This window comes from Hemibagrus wyckioides, linkage group LG24 (genome assembly GCF_019097595.1).
Source record: "Hemibagrus wyckioides isolate EC202008001 linkage group LG24, SWU_Hwy_1.0, whole genome shotgun sequence".
In the NCBI taxonomy this organism is placed as follows: Eukaryota; Metazoa; Chordata; class Actinopteri; order Siluriformes; family Bagridae; genus Hemibagrus; species Hemibagrus wyckioides.
Window position 1 is genome coordinate 6,455,143 of NC_080733.1, and position 17,313 is coordinate 6,472,455.

Below are 17,313 nucleotides of genomic sequence, written 5' to 3' on the forward strand. Positions count from 1 at the left end.
TTTAATAAATATTTAATTAAGACTAATTAATTGTTTATAGAACTGAAGCAATACCGTGTGAGGAACAATGCTGTTGTGGCTGAACGACAGCTGTGTAATGAGGTTTGCTTAAAATGTGTGGGGAGAAAAAGTCATTTTACAACAAGTTAGTGTTTCGTATTTTTGATGTTGACTTGTTAATGTTATAAATTCCTGTTTTTTTTTGTGTGTTTTCACACAAGAACTCGGTTTCCCATGATGCTCCAATTCCTCTTTTCCTGGCGCAATGGTTGACGGTATATTGGAGGTTTTTTGCTTTGAGCTGTTGACAGGAGGAGAGCGCTCTCCGGCGCAGTGAAGTAATATTCAGTGTGTGCTTTAGCCATGGCGGCCACAGGAGGAGGGAAAATCAGAACAAGACGATATCACATCGTTTCTAAACCTTATGGCAAGGGCAAACAGGTAATTAAAAAGCCACGTATCCTGGCCACATTTAAGTTGTTCGGAGTTGTCTTAAACTTGGAATGTTTTTGTTTGTATTCTCGCCGAAGACATTTTGCGGCCTACTCTTTCTTTTTGCGGCCTGAGCTGCTCGGATCATTAGTGAGCTGGTTCACAGGTAAACCCCTCGGCTCCTTTGTCACCACTTCGTAAAAGGCTCTCCGTAGAAATATAAATTTGGACAGAAAGAAGTGGCACTCGGAGACTATACACGCTCTTCACGCTCTCGGACAGAGAAATATGTACGTTAGGTACGCTAGCTAGGCTAACTGCTCCGCACACGTTCACCAGAGGACTGCACTAAATGCTAGCGCTGAAGTTTCGCGGATTGTTTTGTTTAAACGCATTAAAATACGCAGGGCTGTTAGTGTGGGTGTCCGAGTGTTCAGTTGTCTAGTGCCGACGTTAAGTAGAAAACCTCAGGTATTAGCCGTCGGGGTAGTGTATTGAGCCTAGCCGCTTTAGTGCACCAGTTTGGAAGGCGGCCAGGCCAGACACATGGGCACCTGAGCCGCTCAGACACGGAGCGTTAGCGTTAGCGTGCTAGTTAGCACTTTGTGCTGGCTGTCTCACTCCCGCGTCTTTACTTTGGGGGATAAGACAACAGGAGGCATTGCACAAGAAGGAATCGAGGAAATCAACAATTCACTGCGGTTTTTTTTATATATATGTCGAGAGAGAGAGAGAGAGAGAGAGATGGGAGAAATGACGAGTGTTTGCGTATTGTAACGTGTTTTCAGCTCCAACACACACACACGCGTATACAGATACATGGATGGACACATTACATGTGCTCTCTCCTGAAGGCATGCTCCACACCGTCCTGCCAGCTCTGCCCAGGGGAAAGTGGCTCAATTTTAACTAAAGCACGTGCAAAATGGATGACGTCATATTTGCATATTAATTATTCGTCTTGATTGGCAGATGAAGTTACAAATTAGGGTCAGAAGGAGATTTGCGCGTAAACTAGTAGAAATAAATGATTTCATGGATAAGGAAGTCATCTTACGGCATGTCATCCTGGAGAAATAAAACTTTTGTGTGGGTAAATAAAAATATCAAGAATGCAGACAGAAACCCTTAAATTCCTCTGGTGATCAGTGGTTGGTTCGCTGTGAAACACCATCGATCGGTGATTGGTCATCAGCAGCCAGGTATTTGTTGTGACATGATATTCACATTGATTGGTCACATTGTGAAGCAATTCCGATCAATGATTGGTCCAATGTGAAACGAGGACGATCAGTGATCGTTATAAAAACAACAGGGATCAGTGATTAGTATTTGGTGTAGAGCACAACACCGAAAGGTTGTTGGTGCTGCAGGGGTGAAGTCATTGGGATTACTTGTCAGTTATATGTAAAGTGCCATTGTCTGTGCAACTAGCTTGATTTATTTACATAAACATGCTCATTTGGTTGTTTGTGTTTGAAAAAAATACCTAACCGTTACCTAAGCTGTCACGACTGTGTTTATTTTTAAAGGGTTTTTACAATACCCTTAAATAAATATTTAACTGTTTTATACACACTTATGAATAAACAATTTCAGTGCAATTTAAGATGCAACTCTCCAAATCACTCAAGCCTGTTACTCCCATTTAAAATGAACCATCTCCTTTTACTTACTTTTCATGGCTCTGGTGTCCAAACTGTCTAGACTAAATACTAAATTAACTAGAACAAATTGTTCCAGATGCAGTTGAGCTAAATTTTATTCTTTTCTTTTTTTTTTTTACCTTTAAAATCGGCTATATCGTGCTGCTGTCCAGAACTGTACAAATTCTGTATATCAAGAATATTGCTAGATTTCAGACTTGAAGCATGTTTATTATTATTTATTTTTTTATTTTTTTTTAAATAAGAGAAAAATATTTTAGATGTAGATTCTTGTCACAAACTCATGGGATTCCTATGGACCACTTGTTTATGTAATATAAGTCGGAATTCCTATGACTATCAATTTTAGGTTAAGACTTCTTTAATAAAAATAATTTATACATGAAATGTTTAATATAGCAAGTAAATGTACAAAAACTCAAATTTCCTTGTACGTGATCACACACAGAACAAGGTAGGATTCCTAGACGTTTCTATGATGTGCCTCACAAAATTTGTTTGCAGACAAGCAGCAAGTAATAACAGTAGTGTTGCCGTAAATGAGAGCGACTTTGATACTGTAATACTCGATACATAAACATCACTTTTATATTTGAGATTTTTTAAAATAAAAATGAGCAAGTGTTTCATTGAAAAGGAGAAAATTTATTACAGATCAACAGCAGATACATCACATCAACTGATCCCTCCAGTCAGTTTAGAATAAAATCACAGTTCACTATATCTCAGAAAAGCGTATTGTGAAAATGTCTCATATCAATGTTTTAGTTAATGCTACTTCATGGACACTCGGTAGACTTGTGTGAGGTGTTGCTACAGTATTGTGTAAGATATTGTGCAACACTGAAACAAAGCTGCACAAAAATAGGAACTATACACACTTGTCAGACTTAAATAACAGTAAATAAAGTAGTCTTCCTATATCTTAAAAAATGAAACACTTTAGCAGGAACGAAGTTAGAAATTAAGTTTTTCATCACTTTATAACCTTAAAGACCTGCTCCATAACATACGAATAATAAATTAATACAGTTTAGTGTAAATTATAAAGATACCTGAAGAATGAGATGCATGTTGTGCTGTTATAGGAAAGTCATCAGACAAGGAGGTTTGATGTGAACTAGATTATCATTCCTGCATAATTATCAAATTATTTGTATTGGTGAGAAATGAAACATTGACTATTGCACCTTTTAATGATTTCCTCAGGAAAACGAGTCTGAATGGTGTTTTTTTTTTTTTTTCCTTCTTCATATTAAACATGCAGGTTCACCTGTAGTTTTGTTTGCACAGTTGTTCAAACCCTGCATTTGCCTTGTGCATTACACGCTCAACACCATAATAAACAAACTTCTGCAGTTTCACTTTAGCAAGACGTATCTACTCTAAAGCCTGCATTATTTTGTTTCCACAATTATTCCATGTAGGTTTGGTATCTATAGCCAAATATGCACCAGGGCAGATACTAGCATGAACTAGGCTTATGTAATATAGATTTATTTTTATTTTTCTTGCTTAAAATGTAAGCAAATGGTTTAATTTCTTCACCTCTAGCTAGACAGCAACAGGAACTGAACTAAATATATAGCAGGGGCTACTTGCAATGGACATGCAGGGGAGGGAAAGGTATTTTATCTCGATCGTGTTATTTGAAGGCTTATGTTTATCTTTTTAGGGCTAGAATGTTTCCATTTAACAATAAATAAGAAAGTGGGTCAAGGTTTTTATTTTGTTCATCTGATCAAAAACCAAAAGTACATCTGAGTATCAGACAATTCAGAACACCTGTGGAAGAAACCTGTCCGTGGATCGATTCGTCTCCTGTTTTGTTATTTATTTATTTTGACTGATAACTTGTAGCAGTGTTTTGTAGAGTAAACGTCACTAACTATTGTGGCAGTGTAATGTCCCATAGGGACGTTAAATTATGGCACAAGCCTAGGTGCTGATGTGACATTCCATTCATGTCTAAATTTTTACTGAAGCAGATCCTTGCCATTGTTCAACATCCAAGTCTAGACTTAACTTCAGTATGAAAAAATGTCTCTCTAATGTCAAACCCTGCAGCCATGACGCATCCTGCTTGAGGGTAACCTTTCCTTTACATTCAGCTAGCTTGCTAATGCATCTTTATATTACTGTAGCTACCTCTTTTTTTTAATGCTGTCAGTAGGGTTTCCCTGTGGACTGGAAGAGGAACTGGAACTATGGGATAGTTGGTTTGTTTTGTCCGCCTTCTGTACTGCTTTCAGGATGTGAATTAGTTCACAACTCTCAGCTGGGGCTCAAGTGTGTGTAAACAGTGTAATTTCCGGCAACTAATTTATACCTGAAGCTAATGATGACTTGTAGTAACTGAGTAAAATTGGTTTTAAAAACAAGTTATTTGACCTCTCTGGCTCAAATTTATCAGCCAATTCATTTTTCCATTAATGTGTTGCCGATCGCAAAAAAGAGCTTTCCGTATAAAATAGGTAGCAAGGTTCAATCTGTCGCTCATGATTTATTTAAAGAGAGATTTACTATATATTTACCTACTGCGTAGCTCCACACTTGGCCATGATAATATAACACACTGTAACATGTACAAGCAGTGCTGTACTACTACATTGTGCATTGTGCTTTTCAAAATATAATTTGAACCCTGTGTTCGATGTTTTTAGGTGTAGAAACCTCTAATCAAGCAGCAAAACAAGAGTTCCCTGAAAATGCAAAATGGACACGTGACCATCACATCTTCTGTGTGCTTGCTGAACATAACATTTGAAATGGAATTCCCTTTTGCTGTTCTAATATCCTACACAAAGTTGATTTAGGAGACTGCTGTTTTAATTTAACTGTGAAATGAAAACGATCAACTAAAACCTTTAGTTGTCTCTTGTTGTTCCTCTGCCGCTCAGAGGAGGAAGCATTACGTTTTTGAGTTGTCCATGTCTGTCCATACACCTGTCCAAGACTCTTGCAAACTCGATTTCTCAAGAACTAGACATTGAATGTTGGATTTATATGGACTTATTCTTGTAACCAGCAGTTGAGCAGAAGGGATTTTTGAATACACACAAATGTGTTTTAAAGTCACAGCAAGGTCAACAGGAAAGTTGTAGTGCTGGTGCATCCTGGTCCGATGAGAACAAAAGGCCTCAAAAGCTGTCCTAGTGATTCTGTTCTGTGGCCTCTTTCAATAAAGAACTGCTGCTCGCTCATTTCCATGTACATGGTGCTGTGTGTGTTAAGTGCTTAGTAGGCAATGTGGGTCGTTATCCGGTAGGGTGACATCACTTGTTTTCTAGATATGTTACTAGCAAGACACTTGATGGATAAGCAGGTGTTAAGTGAAGCATGTGGTTATCAGGAAATGTGTAGTTTTTTTTGAAGTGAGTGTGCGCTGCCTCACAGCCATCTTCAGGCCATTTACATACCCTACATTATATGTTACCTTTAGGCCAAAAAAAAATAAACCAGAAGCATAAAATACAGAAATTAACTAGATCCGTTGCTTGGAAATATTTCCAGTCAGTTTTTTTTTTTCTTTCCGAATGATACGAGTTGTTGTTATTGAAGTCTAGAAACACTATACCCCATGACAACACTTCTAATCTTAAGAGTATAAGTAATTGTTGGAGCTTATTGCTGTGGTAAATGACAGGCTTTATTTCCCACAGCAGCCTGGGTTGATCAGCCGAGTAACAGACACAGTGAAGAGCATAGTCCCCTCTTGGCTACAGAAGTACTTCAATAATGGTGAGGGAGCTGAAGGAGGAGAGATCCATGTGCAGGTGGAGCAGAACAATGTACCTACTCCTCCCAATGGCAATCAAGAACCTGCTCCGCTCCCCGATGGACGCGACTCTCCAGAACCCAGCACCAGTAATGCAGGTAAGGTGCTGCACCATATTAATATAAATTTAAATAGAAATATTAAATAAAAAGATTCTGATGTTTGCCAGGGATGTGGTTAAGTATTTTTGCTATTTTATTCACCTTGTCCCTCCTAGAACCCTCTACCAGCAAAGCGTCCCTGAATTTCCAGGACGTTCTCTCCAGACCTCCACTTAACCGCTCCCACCTACATTTCCCTTCCCTCGATGGCTCCCCAGCACTTGGGGGCTCACTCTTCTCCCAGCCTTCCACATCTACTGCTCCCTTTCCAGCAAGCCCTTTTGCTGTAAGCTCAAGCTTCTCTCTAGTGAAGGAGATCAAGGACTCAAGCTCTCAGCATGAGGATGACAATATCTCCACCACAAGTGGCTTCTCATCTCGAGCGTCTGATAAAGGTAAGGCAGAGTCTCGGTGAAGCCTACAAACAACTTGCAACTGATGCAGAATGTTACCGAGGCTTTGAGTGATTATGTATGTCAGATTAGGTTCTCTGGTGTTTAGTACTGTGATGTAGTTCTAGACTGTCTTTATAGCATTTGAATCTTCTTGCAGATGTACCCACATCAAAGACTGCTCCACTCCTCTGGTCCCCAGAGGCAGAACGCACACAGTCCGGCTCACAGCCGGCTCATGCTAGTCTCAAAAAGCCAGCTTTCAACCTGTCAGTCTTCGGCACTTCGTCATCAGTAAGTGGGCTACGTTTTTCATCAACTTTTTTATTTTTTTTAATATTAAGAGGCAACCTGTCCTGTCACTTTAGTGGTTTTTTTGACAGTTTTTTATGCATAGTCCAATTTGCAAACTTCTATCTAATGTAATCTCTTTCTAATATAATCATCTTTTCTAAACCCTTTTTTACACATTGATTATGTAGAATGGTTCGTACTAACCCTATTCGAATGCTGAGTTTGGGTTTATGTTACTATTAAACACCATTTGGGTATGTGTTATTGGATCAGGAATAATAACTTTTTCAGGTTTTCAATATAAATGATGGACCATTTAACACTAATTTTACCAAAGCTAATGTGTAATGATGTGCTTTGCCATAGTTGTTGTGGGGGAAAAACTTGTGGCTCGAGGCCTGACCTCAATCCTAGTTGAACACCTTTGGGGTGAACTGTGTGCTAAGCCTTCAGCATTTAACATCTACAGCCAAGCTTCAAAATCTAGTGGAAAGCTTTATCAGAAGCAATGAGGTTATTACAGCAAAATGGGATGGCAATAATTGTGGTATATAATATAATAAGAGCTATGTTAATGCACAGTGTATTGAATGGGAGAGATGATATGTCCACATAGATTTGCTAGCAGTCTATACAGGGGTTGAGACAATTGCATGTTGTATTCATATCTCTTTGCTTTTTCAGTCAGTGATGAACAGTTCAGTGCTGAACTCAAGTCAGCTGGGAGATTCTCCCTTCTATCCAGGAAAGACTACGTATGGAGGCGCTTCAGCTGCCAAGACGGCTCGTTCACGGCCAGGCACGCCTTATCAGGTCAGTATAGCGAGATCTTTTTTTTTTACTTGGCTAGCAGAAGTAAGTCTGTTAATTCAGATAGAACCCTTGCAAGATTAATGTCATGCTGATCCCTTGACTGGGATAAGCAAGTGATTTGCTCTCAGCCAGCTTCTAGCACTGGGCAATTTGCAGTAAAATGAATTAAATGTGAACCCTACACTCAAGTGCCTTCCTGGACTATGTCTGTTTCAAATTTGCTATTTTTAATGAACACTTGGCCTTGGCAGATTAGAAATATCCTGAATGGATTCACTTGTGTTCCTCAGGCTCCAGTGAGGAGACAGATCAAGGCCAAACCGGCAGGAGCTCAGCCTTGTGGAGTGACCAGCGCCACAGCCAGACGCATCCTGCAGTCACTAGAGCGCATGTCTAGCCCTCTTGCTGTGAGTGGTTCAACCCTATCTGAATGCCTAAGGCTGAGATCCACTTGCATAACACACTTCCTATTGCTGTGCATGTATTATTATTTGTGGTAGCTGTTCAGAAACATAATGTCATTAATATGAGCGCACTCTTCTTTCTTTGTTTGTTTCATTTCAGGATGCGAAAAGAATTCCCTCAACAGTTTCTTCTCCTTTGTCAGCAGTAAGTTAGACATTTTATATAATGGTGTATAATCTCAATTCTTAAATTGTTTGATTTTTCTATCTCTATTTTTTCCCCTAGTCATTGAATCACACAGATCTAGATGCTAGTAATTTCCAGTCTAAGAGGAAAAAGGTGAGTGAATGTTTATTAGCTGTTGTCAAATGTGAGATGCTTTAGCCAGCTGCTGCAAAACTGTTTTTTTTTTTTTTTTTTTTTTGCTTTTGTCTGTGTCCCCAACACACAGCAAATGTAGGCCAAAACACACTGCTTGTTGCTGACAGCTGTGGCAGCTGCTCGCTGCTTCCCAACAGTAGTTTATTCAGCCATTACAACTAAAAGCCATTTAATGTCTGACGGAGATGTTCGTAGTCCATAATAGTATGAACACTGTTAACTAAATGAGACAGACAAGTTTTAAGTTGTATGTGTTGAGTTTTGATAAAAGAAGGGTAAATGTTAGCTTCTTAATGCCCCGGCCATTAGAAAAACAAATGTACTTGCTCACTATCCTCAACCACAGCTGGCATAATGTGTCTTGAATGTTAGCAAATATTTAGCATGCATGATTTTGTCTGACTTGCTTCAGTTTCTGATTCATGATTGTCCACGGTTTGCTAGCTGGAGCCGGCTGTCCCACCTGTGCAGAAACTGGTGATTCCAGCTGCTGCAGCTGTGTCTGGAAACCGCTCTATGTCTTTCCGCCCTTCTCTTACTCCTGGATCTATGAGCAGAGTGGTGGAGAAGGGGAGCAAGGAGACGGTCAGTGCTTAACATTTGTTATAGAGCTCTGTGTTGACAACCATATTTTAGCCTGATGAAATGAATTATGTTTAATACACACCCTAACTCCCACAATCCTATGAGTCACATTTAGGACTAGACAAGTTTCAACTCATCATAAAATATGTTGACTCTTTACTCTCTCGTTTTATTTAGCCTGTTAGACGGTCCCCTCACATCCCAGATGCCATTCCAGCTGCTACACCAAGGTGAGACTTGATTGTATTGTTTTTTTTTTGTAGTTAATTGGGTGAAATGCAATCAAACGAGTTTCCCAGGTGATGTAAATATAGCTAGAATCATAACCTTACAGGAAAAGGATATCTGACCATTCAGGTCAAAGTACCTTATCAAATTTCTTTTATTTTAAATTGAATTTTGATTAAGGCCACTTCACCAAAATGTAAATAAAATTCTCTAAGCAGAAAAAAAACAATCAAGCAAGGATTTGTGCTATAAAACACTATAATTTTATTTTTATTGTTTTAAAGGTTGTTTTACCCAGATAAACTGTCACTGTTTCAGTGATCTCTTCCCAGCAATTTTCTCATCAGTGATGCTTTTTCAAACACCTTTGTTTACAATTTCTGGTTGAGGTGCCCTTCTCATGTGTTTTGGCTTTGGTGTACTCTTGAGCGTGGTTTCCTGGTGGTTAAACAGGTTCATGAGATTTGCTCATCCTGCCAGTCTTCTCCTATTTAATATTTTGCACACAACCCTGGTGTCTGTAGTTAGCAGTTCCATACAGCTGATGTTGAATATAGGTGTTGGTTTTCTTGTGTTGTCAGCCATGATGCTATGTTGTCAGCCATGATATGTTGTCAAGCAAAACAAGGATGAAACATAAGCCAAGAGCTACATACTCTTGACTGTTCTTATGATATGTGCCTGTGTCAGGGAGTGCATGCTGTGAAAAGAGTAAAGTCTAATTCATACAAGAAATTTGGGTCTGGGCTTTTCACAGTACCTCTCTGTAAACCTAGACTAGACATTTAAATTTAAGATTGTCATATCATTCACCCCATGTGGTTGTCTGTCTTGCTCAACTTCATTATCACCCATAGGAAAAGTCTATTTCCATACTATCTGTTGTTTCTCCTCTGCTCTTTCTTGCAAAATAGTGATGACAGAAAAGCATAGTTTAATGTCCCCTCTTGACCTTAAAGATATTTTGCCATATCATCCACTTCGCACTCATGATGTAAGCAAAAAGTTATGAAATTGCATAAAGTTGACACTCATAATTACAGTATAATATTCTGTACGTTTGTTTTTATTTATATATTTTTCTTTCCTTTGGTTGTCCTCAGCACAAGCAGTCTGTCATACCCCTTGTCCAGTACACCTGCTGCCAGCATCACAGGTGCTGGTGGAGGCAAGATGAAGCGAGAGAGGAGTATCCGACCTTCCACCAAAAGACCTGACGACGAGGTTGGCATCTCAATTCAACTTGCTGCTTAAGAATAAAAGTTCTAAAACTGTGTTTAACTTTTAGTATTTTTTTTTCTATTTTGTGATCAGGTTGCTGAAGTGCTGGATCTTCCTGCTGTTTCTCTGCCAATCAGTAACTTCAAGCTGCCCACCTTCAGTTTCTCATCCCCACCCCCAGCCTCGACGCTCACACCCAGCACCATGGCAAAGCCTCTGGTCTCTGATCGAGCAGCTGACAGCAAGGTTAGGATTGACTGTCATCTAATCGCAGCTGCGGTGTAACTTCCTGAACTGAATTTAACATGCAGTTACCTGAAAGACAAACCACATTGAGAGAATAACGTGCCTTTTTTGGATTTATTGATGGAATGGACCCAAAAGTCTCTTTTGGATTATATGGTACTAGCAGAGTTGTGTATGTGTTCTAATGATGTTTTTAATTAATACAGGGGACAACGACCATGTCTACGCCCGTTTCTGTCTCTTTTACCTTTTCTTCGCCTATTGTCAAGGCAACAGCTGCCAGTCCAATGTCCTTTTCTTCATCAGTAAGTTTTCAACTTATCTTTTTCTTTTTTTGTTCTGTGTGCGTGGGGAGGCTGGTAAACAAACCAATACACTGTGGCTTTCCTTTTCTGCAGCCTGGATTTACCTTCAGTGCACCTACTATGAAAACCACAACTTCCATGTCAAATGGGAAACTTACTCCAGCAATACCTACATGTAAGTGACTTGTTGGTGAAAGTTATGTTTTAAGGTCAGTGATGTACAAATCTTAGTATCCCCTTGTGTTTCACAGTGAAAACAGTCAGTGAAAGTAATGACGAGTTTGATGGGCCTTTCAAACCTGCTAAAGCTTTGAAGCAGGGTAGTGTTCTGGATATCCTTAAGGGACCTGGTAAGACCACTTTATTAGTTTTTTTTTTTTTTTTTTTTAAATAGCTAGTTTTTGGTGTTTGAGTATATGAGTGTCATAACCACAGGCACGACACAACAGTTTACTGCATTGGCATATAAATGTGTCTTGAACCAGACCTTATTTTATTTATTTATTTATTTTTATTAACATGGAATCTGATTGCATTGCCAGTTGTGAACAGTTGCACAGAATATCAATGTTGACCTACAAATCAGCATCATGTGTTATGCATTCTCATGAAATTAGCTTTCTACAAGTGCCGTTTCTTCTCCCCCTCCCCAGGATTTGCTTCTCCAGCCCGGAACTCCTCTGAAACAGATCCCGCAAAGTCGACACGCAGCACAACTGTACATACACCCTTGACCTCTCTCGCTGGGTTTGGGGAGAAGTTTAAACCTGCAGCAGGATCATGGAACTGTGGAACCTGCCTGTTGCAAAACAAATCTTCAGACAAAAAGTGTGTGGCCTGTCAGGCTCCACAGCCCAGCACAGACTCTTCATCCAAGTCAGACAGTAAACCTGGGAAAGCCCCTGCTGCTAGTCATAGCTCTTTGTTTGCCCCTCCAGCTGAAGGCTGGGATTGTGACACATGTATGGTGAAGAACAAGCCTGAAGTGGTTAAATGTGTAGCGTGTGACACAGCCAAGCCAGGAACTGGAGTAAAACCTGCCCTGACTCGGCCTCCTGTCTCTGAAGTCTCCTCAGCACCCTCAGCTTCTTCTACCGCAGCCACCAATTCCACAACCACCACCACCACCACAACATCTGGACTGCTAAGTTTTGCTGACAAGTTTAAGAAGCCAGAGGGGTCATGGGATTGTGATGTATGCATGGTTCAAAACAAAGCACAGGATGTTACGTGTGTAGCGTGTCAGAGTGCTAAACCAGGTATGTTTTAAACACTTTATGAATAATCAAGAGACATTCTTTGGCTTTTGGGAAGGAATTGTACTCTTTATATAGCTGAACTGGGGACAGTGATATCCATATACTCATATCAACAGAAAAGGATGTTAACTTCCTGCTAGTTTGAGTATTTTTGGGTGAAATGACCAATTTTGTTTTTGAAAATCCACTTCTGAGTATTAGTACCCCAACATGTATTAGATTGCACAGTTGTGTCTATTTCTTATATATAAATCACTGAGCCAGCATATAAGCCTGTATTTAAGGAGCTGTGATAAAAAATTCTTTAGGACTGCTTAATACGTTCCTCTAGCATTGTGGAGTTCCACTTTATCTGACTTTATCCACTTTGTCTGTATTGAAATGAACAGGAGCAGCAGCACCTTCGTCCCAAGCACCTTCATCCCTGCCTCCTGCATCTACACCAGCAAGTAGTGCTCCTCTTTTGGGATTTGGCGACCAGTTCAAGAAACCCGAGGGCAGTTGGGAGTGTGATGTCTGCTGTGTTCAGAACAAGGCTCAGGACTCGCAGTGTGTGGCCTGCCAATCAGCCAAACCAGGCGCTAAAGTAGAAACCAAAGGTAGTGAGAATAGTTAGTGCTACTATAGTGTATATAAATGTTTACTCTATATATATATATATATATATATATATATATATATATATATATATAATTTTTTTTTTTTTTTTTTTTTTATTGTTAGCTGTCTAATGAAATGTTACAAATATTAGTGTGCATCAGGTCAAAATTGTCATCTTTTTTGGGCCTAAATCCAGAAGTGCCCTTTTCCCCATTTTTATCTAGAATATCTCAGTGGCATCCATAAAGTTCTAAATTAATCTTGTTATTTAATGTTGAAATATACTTGTCTAATGGGGGGTTGGTAGGTTAATATTACAGATCAATGAAATGTTAAATTGCAGCACACGATCCATAATGGTTGGCAGATCTGGTTATGCAAGTGAAGGTCATTGGATATTGTGGCACTGTAATATTGTGTAGAGATTATTACATCACAATATACAACCATAACACAGTATTTATTTGAATGCTTATAAAGTACTGTATACATGAAATATGGCTAAAGTAATATTGTGCTGCTCTGGAAAGACAGGAAGAAGAGTAGAATTCATATGTACTATTTTCTAGCCCTTAGAGAGTACGGAAATTCAAAATGCAAAAATAATGTATAGCCATTCTGATGTCAAAATAAAATTAGAGTTCCTAAGATTGTAAATTTATTATTTCCAATATATTCATCATAATATATTTATACTTAGTTTTAGGAGGTGGCCAGGTTTGAGTTATAAAATGTTCCTTGGAAACCCAGAGCCAGTAGTCATCAAACACTTTCTTGCTTTAAAATAAAATTCCATTTTAAGTTTAGCCTTTTGGTTATGTTCATGTGGCAAGATTGTATGTTTACAGTGTTTGTCTTTCAGGAATTGGCCCTCCATCATCCAGCACTAATTCAACCTCAACCGCGTTCAAATTTGGTACTTCAAATTCTTCAAATTCAGGCTCTGGTGAACTGAAATTCGGTGGAACTTTTTCAAACTCCACCTCCACAGTGTCCTTTAAATTTGGCAATGCTTCTTCAGACACCGCTGCACCTTCTGCAGGCTTCAAATTTGGTGGCTCATCCTCAGATAGTTCTTCACAAGGTTTCAAATTCGGAGGAGCTTCCTCGGAACACACCTCAACAAGTTCAAGTGAGGGTTTCAAGTTTGGTGGTTCCTCAGATGGCTTTAAATTGGGAGCAGCCTCTACTTCTGAATCAACAAGTGAAGAGAAAAAGACCGAACTTCCAAATTCTGGTGCTGGTTTTAAATTTGGAGGAGGCAGTGCAAGTTTTGGCTCTGACTTTAAATTTGGAGCACCCTCTACTTCTGAATCAAAAAATGAAGAGAAAAAGACTGAACCTCAAAATTCTGGTGCTGGTTTTAAATTTGGAGGAAGTAGCGCAAGTTTTGGCTCTGGCCCTAAATTTGGAGCAGCCTCTACTTCTGAATCAACAAGTGAAGAGAAAAAGAGCGAATCTCAAAATTCTGGTGCAGGTTTTAAATTTGGAGGAAGCAGTGCAAGTATTGGCTCTAGCTCCATAAGCACTGCAACTGCTACAACTGCATCAGGGGGCTTTGCATTTGGGCTCTCAAAACCTGAAGAGAAAACGGGGTCAAATCTGTCATTCAGTTTGGCAGCACCTAAAGCCAAAGCTGACAAGGAAGACCCTCTTCCTTCCACAGAAGCTGCTTCAGCCACTGCCAACGCTGCCCCCATTTTCAACACAGCTGAACTATTTGTGGACGGAGCCCAACAGAAGACTTCAACCACTACTTTCATGTTTGGTAAACCAGAGGAGAAAAAGGATACCTCAACACCCTCCACCGGATTTCTGTTCAGTGCAGCCAAGGAGGCTGACAAACCTGCACCCTCTGTGGGCTTCAGTTTCAGCAAGCCAGACCCTTCAAAGGAGCTCTCTAAACCTACATTTACATTTGGAAAACCTGCTGAGCCCACAGAAACCACAAAGCAGACATTCGGCTTTGGACAGAATGCAACAGGTGAGTGATGGTTTGTCATAGTGTCAGTTACTTCGTGTGTGAATATAAACCAAAAGTGTAATTTTCTCTCTCTTTACTCAGATAATACAGCAACAAAGCCTGCGTTTTCTTTCATGGGCAGTTCATCCACCACCCCTGCCTCCTCCAGTCTTGCACCAAGCGTCTTTGTGACTCCCAGCAGTTCAAGCTTGGCCCCCACCCCTGCTCCAACCAGTACCTTTGTTTTTGGCCAGAGCTCCTCTACAGATGCACCTTCCAAGACCTTCATGTTTGGACAGCAGCAAGAAACCCAGCCATCCTCAGCAGAACCCGCGGCTGCTAATAATCCAGTACCGACATTCGTCTTTGGGTCTGTGAGCAATTCTAATGCATCACCTTTCTCTTTCGGCGGTGCAGCTTCTACGCCCGCATCTACAGGTTAGTTTTGTTTCAGACACTTATGGTGTGTTCATTTTGATCTATAATTTTCGTGTTTAAAACTACACATTTAATTTTGCTCCTCCATATGAGTAACAAAGTACTTGCACCCTCCTCAGCCCCTGCACCCTCAGCAGCTCCATTTGGGTTTACTGCCACCACGTCCGCCTCTGGCTTTAGCTCTGGACAGACACCAGCGTTCGGCTCCTCGCAGTCCACTGTTCCAGCTTTTGGCTCAGCTGCATCCTCTTTCACAGCCACAGCATCAGCAACTCCTGCCTTTGGAACGAAGCCTAGCGCTCCATCTGTGTTTGGCCAGCAGCCTAACTCAACACCTGCTTTTGGATCATCTGCTGCCTCTTCTGGGCAAGGTGAGGAACTGTATTTTTACTTGTACAGATCTGTTCTTTTATATAACACAGTGTATTTAAACATAAATCCTAGTGAGCTAGTGGGTTGACTAAATTGATATTCTTTCATGTTGGCTTTGTTTTTAGGAGGCTTCCAGTTTGGAGGAGCTACAGCTTTTGGTGCGTCTGGTAGCAACAACAGCAGTGTATTTACATTTGGAGGAGGATCCGGAGGTACAGCCAGTCCTGCATCAACTCCAGCCATGCCTGCACAGCCAGCAGCCCCTGGAGCTGGCTTCAGCTTCTCACAGCCCCCAGCCTTCAATATTGGGTAAGAAAAATGTAACTAAAACGAGTATTTTCTCTCAGTAGAAACTGCATATAATTACTAAGCTAATTTCCTGAAGGAATTTATAATACATATAACCTTAATTTCTCATGGAGTTTATAGTGTTAAAATTGATTTTATTGCTTTGATAATAGGCTTTTAAAAATGAGAGCCAAAACAAAAAATATTTACACTGCAATAAGAGAAGACTTAAAGGACGTTAATGGAGCGTCACTGTCCTGTTGTAAACAACTAGAATGATGTAAATAGCTTGCATTTCCTTCAAGTAACATGCAACATTTTGGAAATGCGTGATTTACCTTAGGCATACATAACGTAGTACACAACATTTTTTATCTTCATGTACAAAAACTAGTGTTTGATCAGTGGTTTGAGAAAATCAGAAACTGTCAAGCTCCTTTGTCTGTTCCATACACAACAGTCTAGTGTTTACACAGAATGGTGAGAAGAAGAAAAAACAGTGAGGAACAGTTCTGTGAGTGGACGTGCCGTGTTGAGCGAGCAGATGAGAGTGGTCAGATTGGTCCTCTGAAGTTTCTCTTCAATAAGGCGTTTCAACCTGTGGCCCCTCCGTACACATTGTTTTTTTGTTTTTTGCATCATTCTATGTAAACTTTAAAGACTGTTGTGTTTAAAAATCAGCATCTTCATTCTGATGTTTGATGTGAACGTTAACTGAAGCTCTTAAACTGTATCTGCATGATTTTTATTCATTGGGCTGCTGCATGCCTGGCTGATTTAAACTTCATAAATGAGCAGGTGTAAAGGTTTTCCTATTAAAATGACCAGCGAGTGTAATGCTTTTTATATTTTGCAGAGCATGCTGAAGTCTTTCTTTCTTTTTTTCTTCCTCAGGTCAGCAAAGAGTTCTAACCCGGCACCGACTGGACAGCATAACATCGCTGGCCGCAAGATCAAAACTGCTGTTCGGCGTAGGAAGTAAAGCTGGAGATGATGCAGGCTGCCTCACCTTTGAACAAACACTGAAGTACTTAGTATTTTGAGCTTGGTACACACGGCTCTCTTTTGCCAGGAGGTTTGTTTTGCAGTCAAGGGTCATTGGTAGACTCTGGAGCCCTGGCCCTCTGACTGAAACTCACAGAGACTCAAAAATGCGAAATAAATGAATACAATCAAGCAAAAACCTTACCATGTGCAGGAAAGGTATATCTATTTTCAGCATCTGCAATGTTGGCAGGATTTGCGCATGACTTTTTGTAAGGAAAGCATACCATGCAAAAACAAATTTAGGGCAGTGACAAATAGGTTTTGCTTGGGTGATTTGCAGGTAAATCTGCGCATGGCAGAAACAAGGACTAGTTGCTGTATGTACAGTGAGGCGAGTGTTTCTATGTCCTGAATGAAGCATTTTTTTTTGTTTGTTTTTTTGTGCGCAGATTTGTATGTGTGTGTGGTTTCTTTGTACATGCTCAATTGTGCTGGTTGGAAAATGGAGGAAAATGAATGTGTTTAAGGAAAGGGCTGGGTGGTGGTGTGGGTTACACC

The 17,313-nt window shown here is 40.1% G+C and overlaps 1 protein-coding gene across 2 annotated transcripts in view; it reads left to right on the forward strand.

Moving 5' to 3' along the window:
• Positions 1 to 281: 281 nt before the first annotated feature.
• The window catches only part of nup153 (nucleoporin 153), a 17,625-nt gene continuing 593 nt past the window's right edge, over positions 282 to 17,313 (forward strand). The window contains exons 1-22 of one of the 2 annotated variants that reach the window (XM_058377844.1): positions 282 to 441; positions 5,762 to 5,975; positions 6,095 to 6,373; positions 6,531 to 6,664; positions 7,349 to 7,477; positions 7,768 to 7,884; positions 8,042 to 8,086; positions 8,168 to 8,221; positions 8,708 to 8,848; positions 9,026 to 9,078; positions 10,180 to 10,300; positions 10,391 to 10,543; positions 10,750 to 10,848; positions 10,942 to 11,023; positions 11,100 to 11,198; positions 11,502 to 12,107; positions 12,497 to 12,706; positions 13,570 to 14,691; positions 14,773 to 15,108; positions 15,228 to 15,479; positions 15,606 to 15,789; positions 16,663 to 17,313. The exon at positions 16,663 to 17,313 is cut by the window's right edge and continues 593 nt beyond it. In XM_058377844.1, coding sequence (XP_058233827.1) covers positions 364 to 441; positions 5,762 to 5,975; positions 6,095 to 6,373; positions 6,531 to 6,664; positions 7,349 to 7,477; positions 7,768 to 7,884; positions 8,042 to 8,086; positions 8,168 to 8,221; positions 8,708 to 8,848; positions 9,026 to 9,078; positions 10,180 to 10,300; positions 10,391 to 10,543; positions 10,750 to 10,848; positions 10,942 to 11,023; positions 11,100 to 11,198; positions 11,502 to 12,107; positions 12,497 to 12,706; positions 13,570 to 14,691; positions 14,773 to 15,108; positions 15,228 to 15,479; positions 15,606 to 15,789; positions 16,663 to 16,750 — 4,596 coding nt within the window. In that variant the 5' untranslated portion in view covers positions 282 to 363 and the 3' untranslated portion in view covers positions 16,751 to 17,313. The remainder of the gene's footprint in view (positions 442 to 5,761; positions 5,976 to 6,094; positions 6,374 to 6,530; positions 6,665 to 7,348; positions 7,478 to 7,767; positions 7,885 to 8,041; positions 8,087 to 8,167; positions 8,222 to 8,707; positions 8,849 to 9,025; positions 9,079 to 10,179; positions 10,301 to 10,390; positions 10,544 to 10,749; positions 10,849 to 10,941; positions 11,024 to 11,099; positions 11,199 to 11,501; positions 12,108 to 12,496; positions 12,707 to 13,569; positions 14,692 to 14,772; positions 15,109 to 15,227; positions 15,480 to 15,605; positions 15,790 to 16,662) is intronic. The other variant, XM_058377845.1, reaches the window with a different exon arrangement.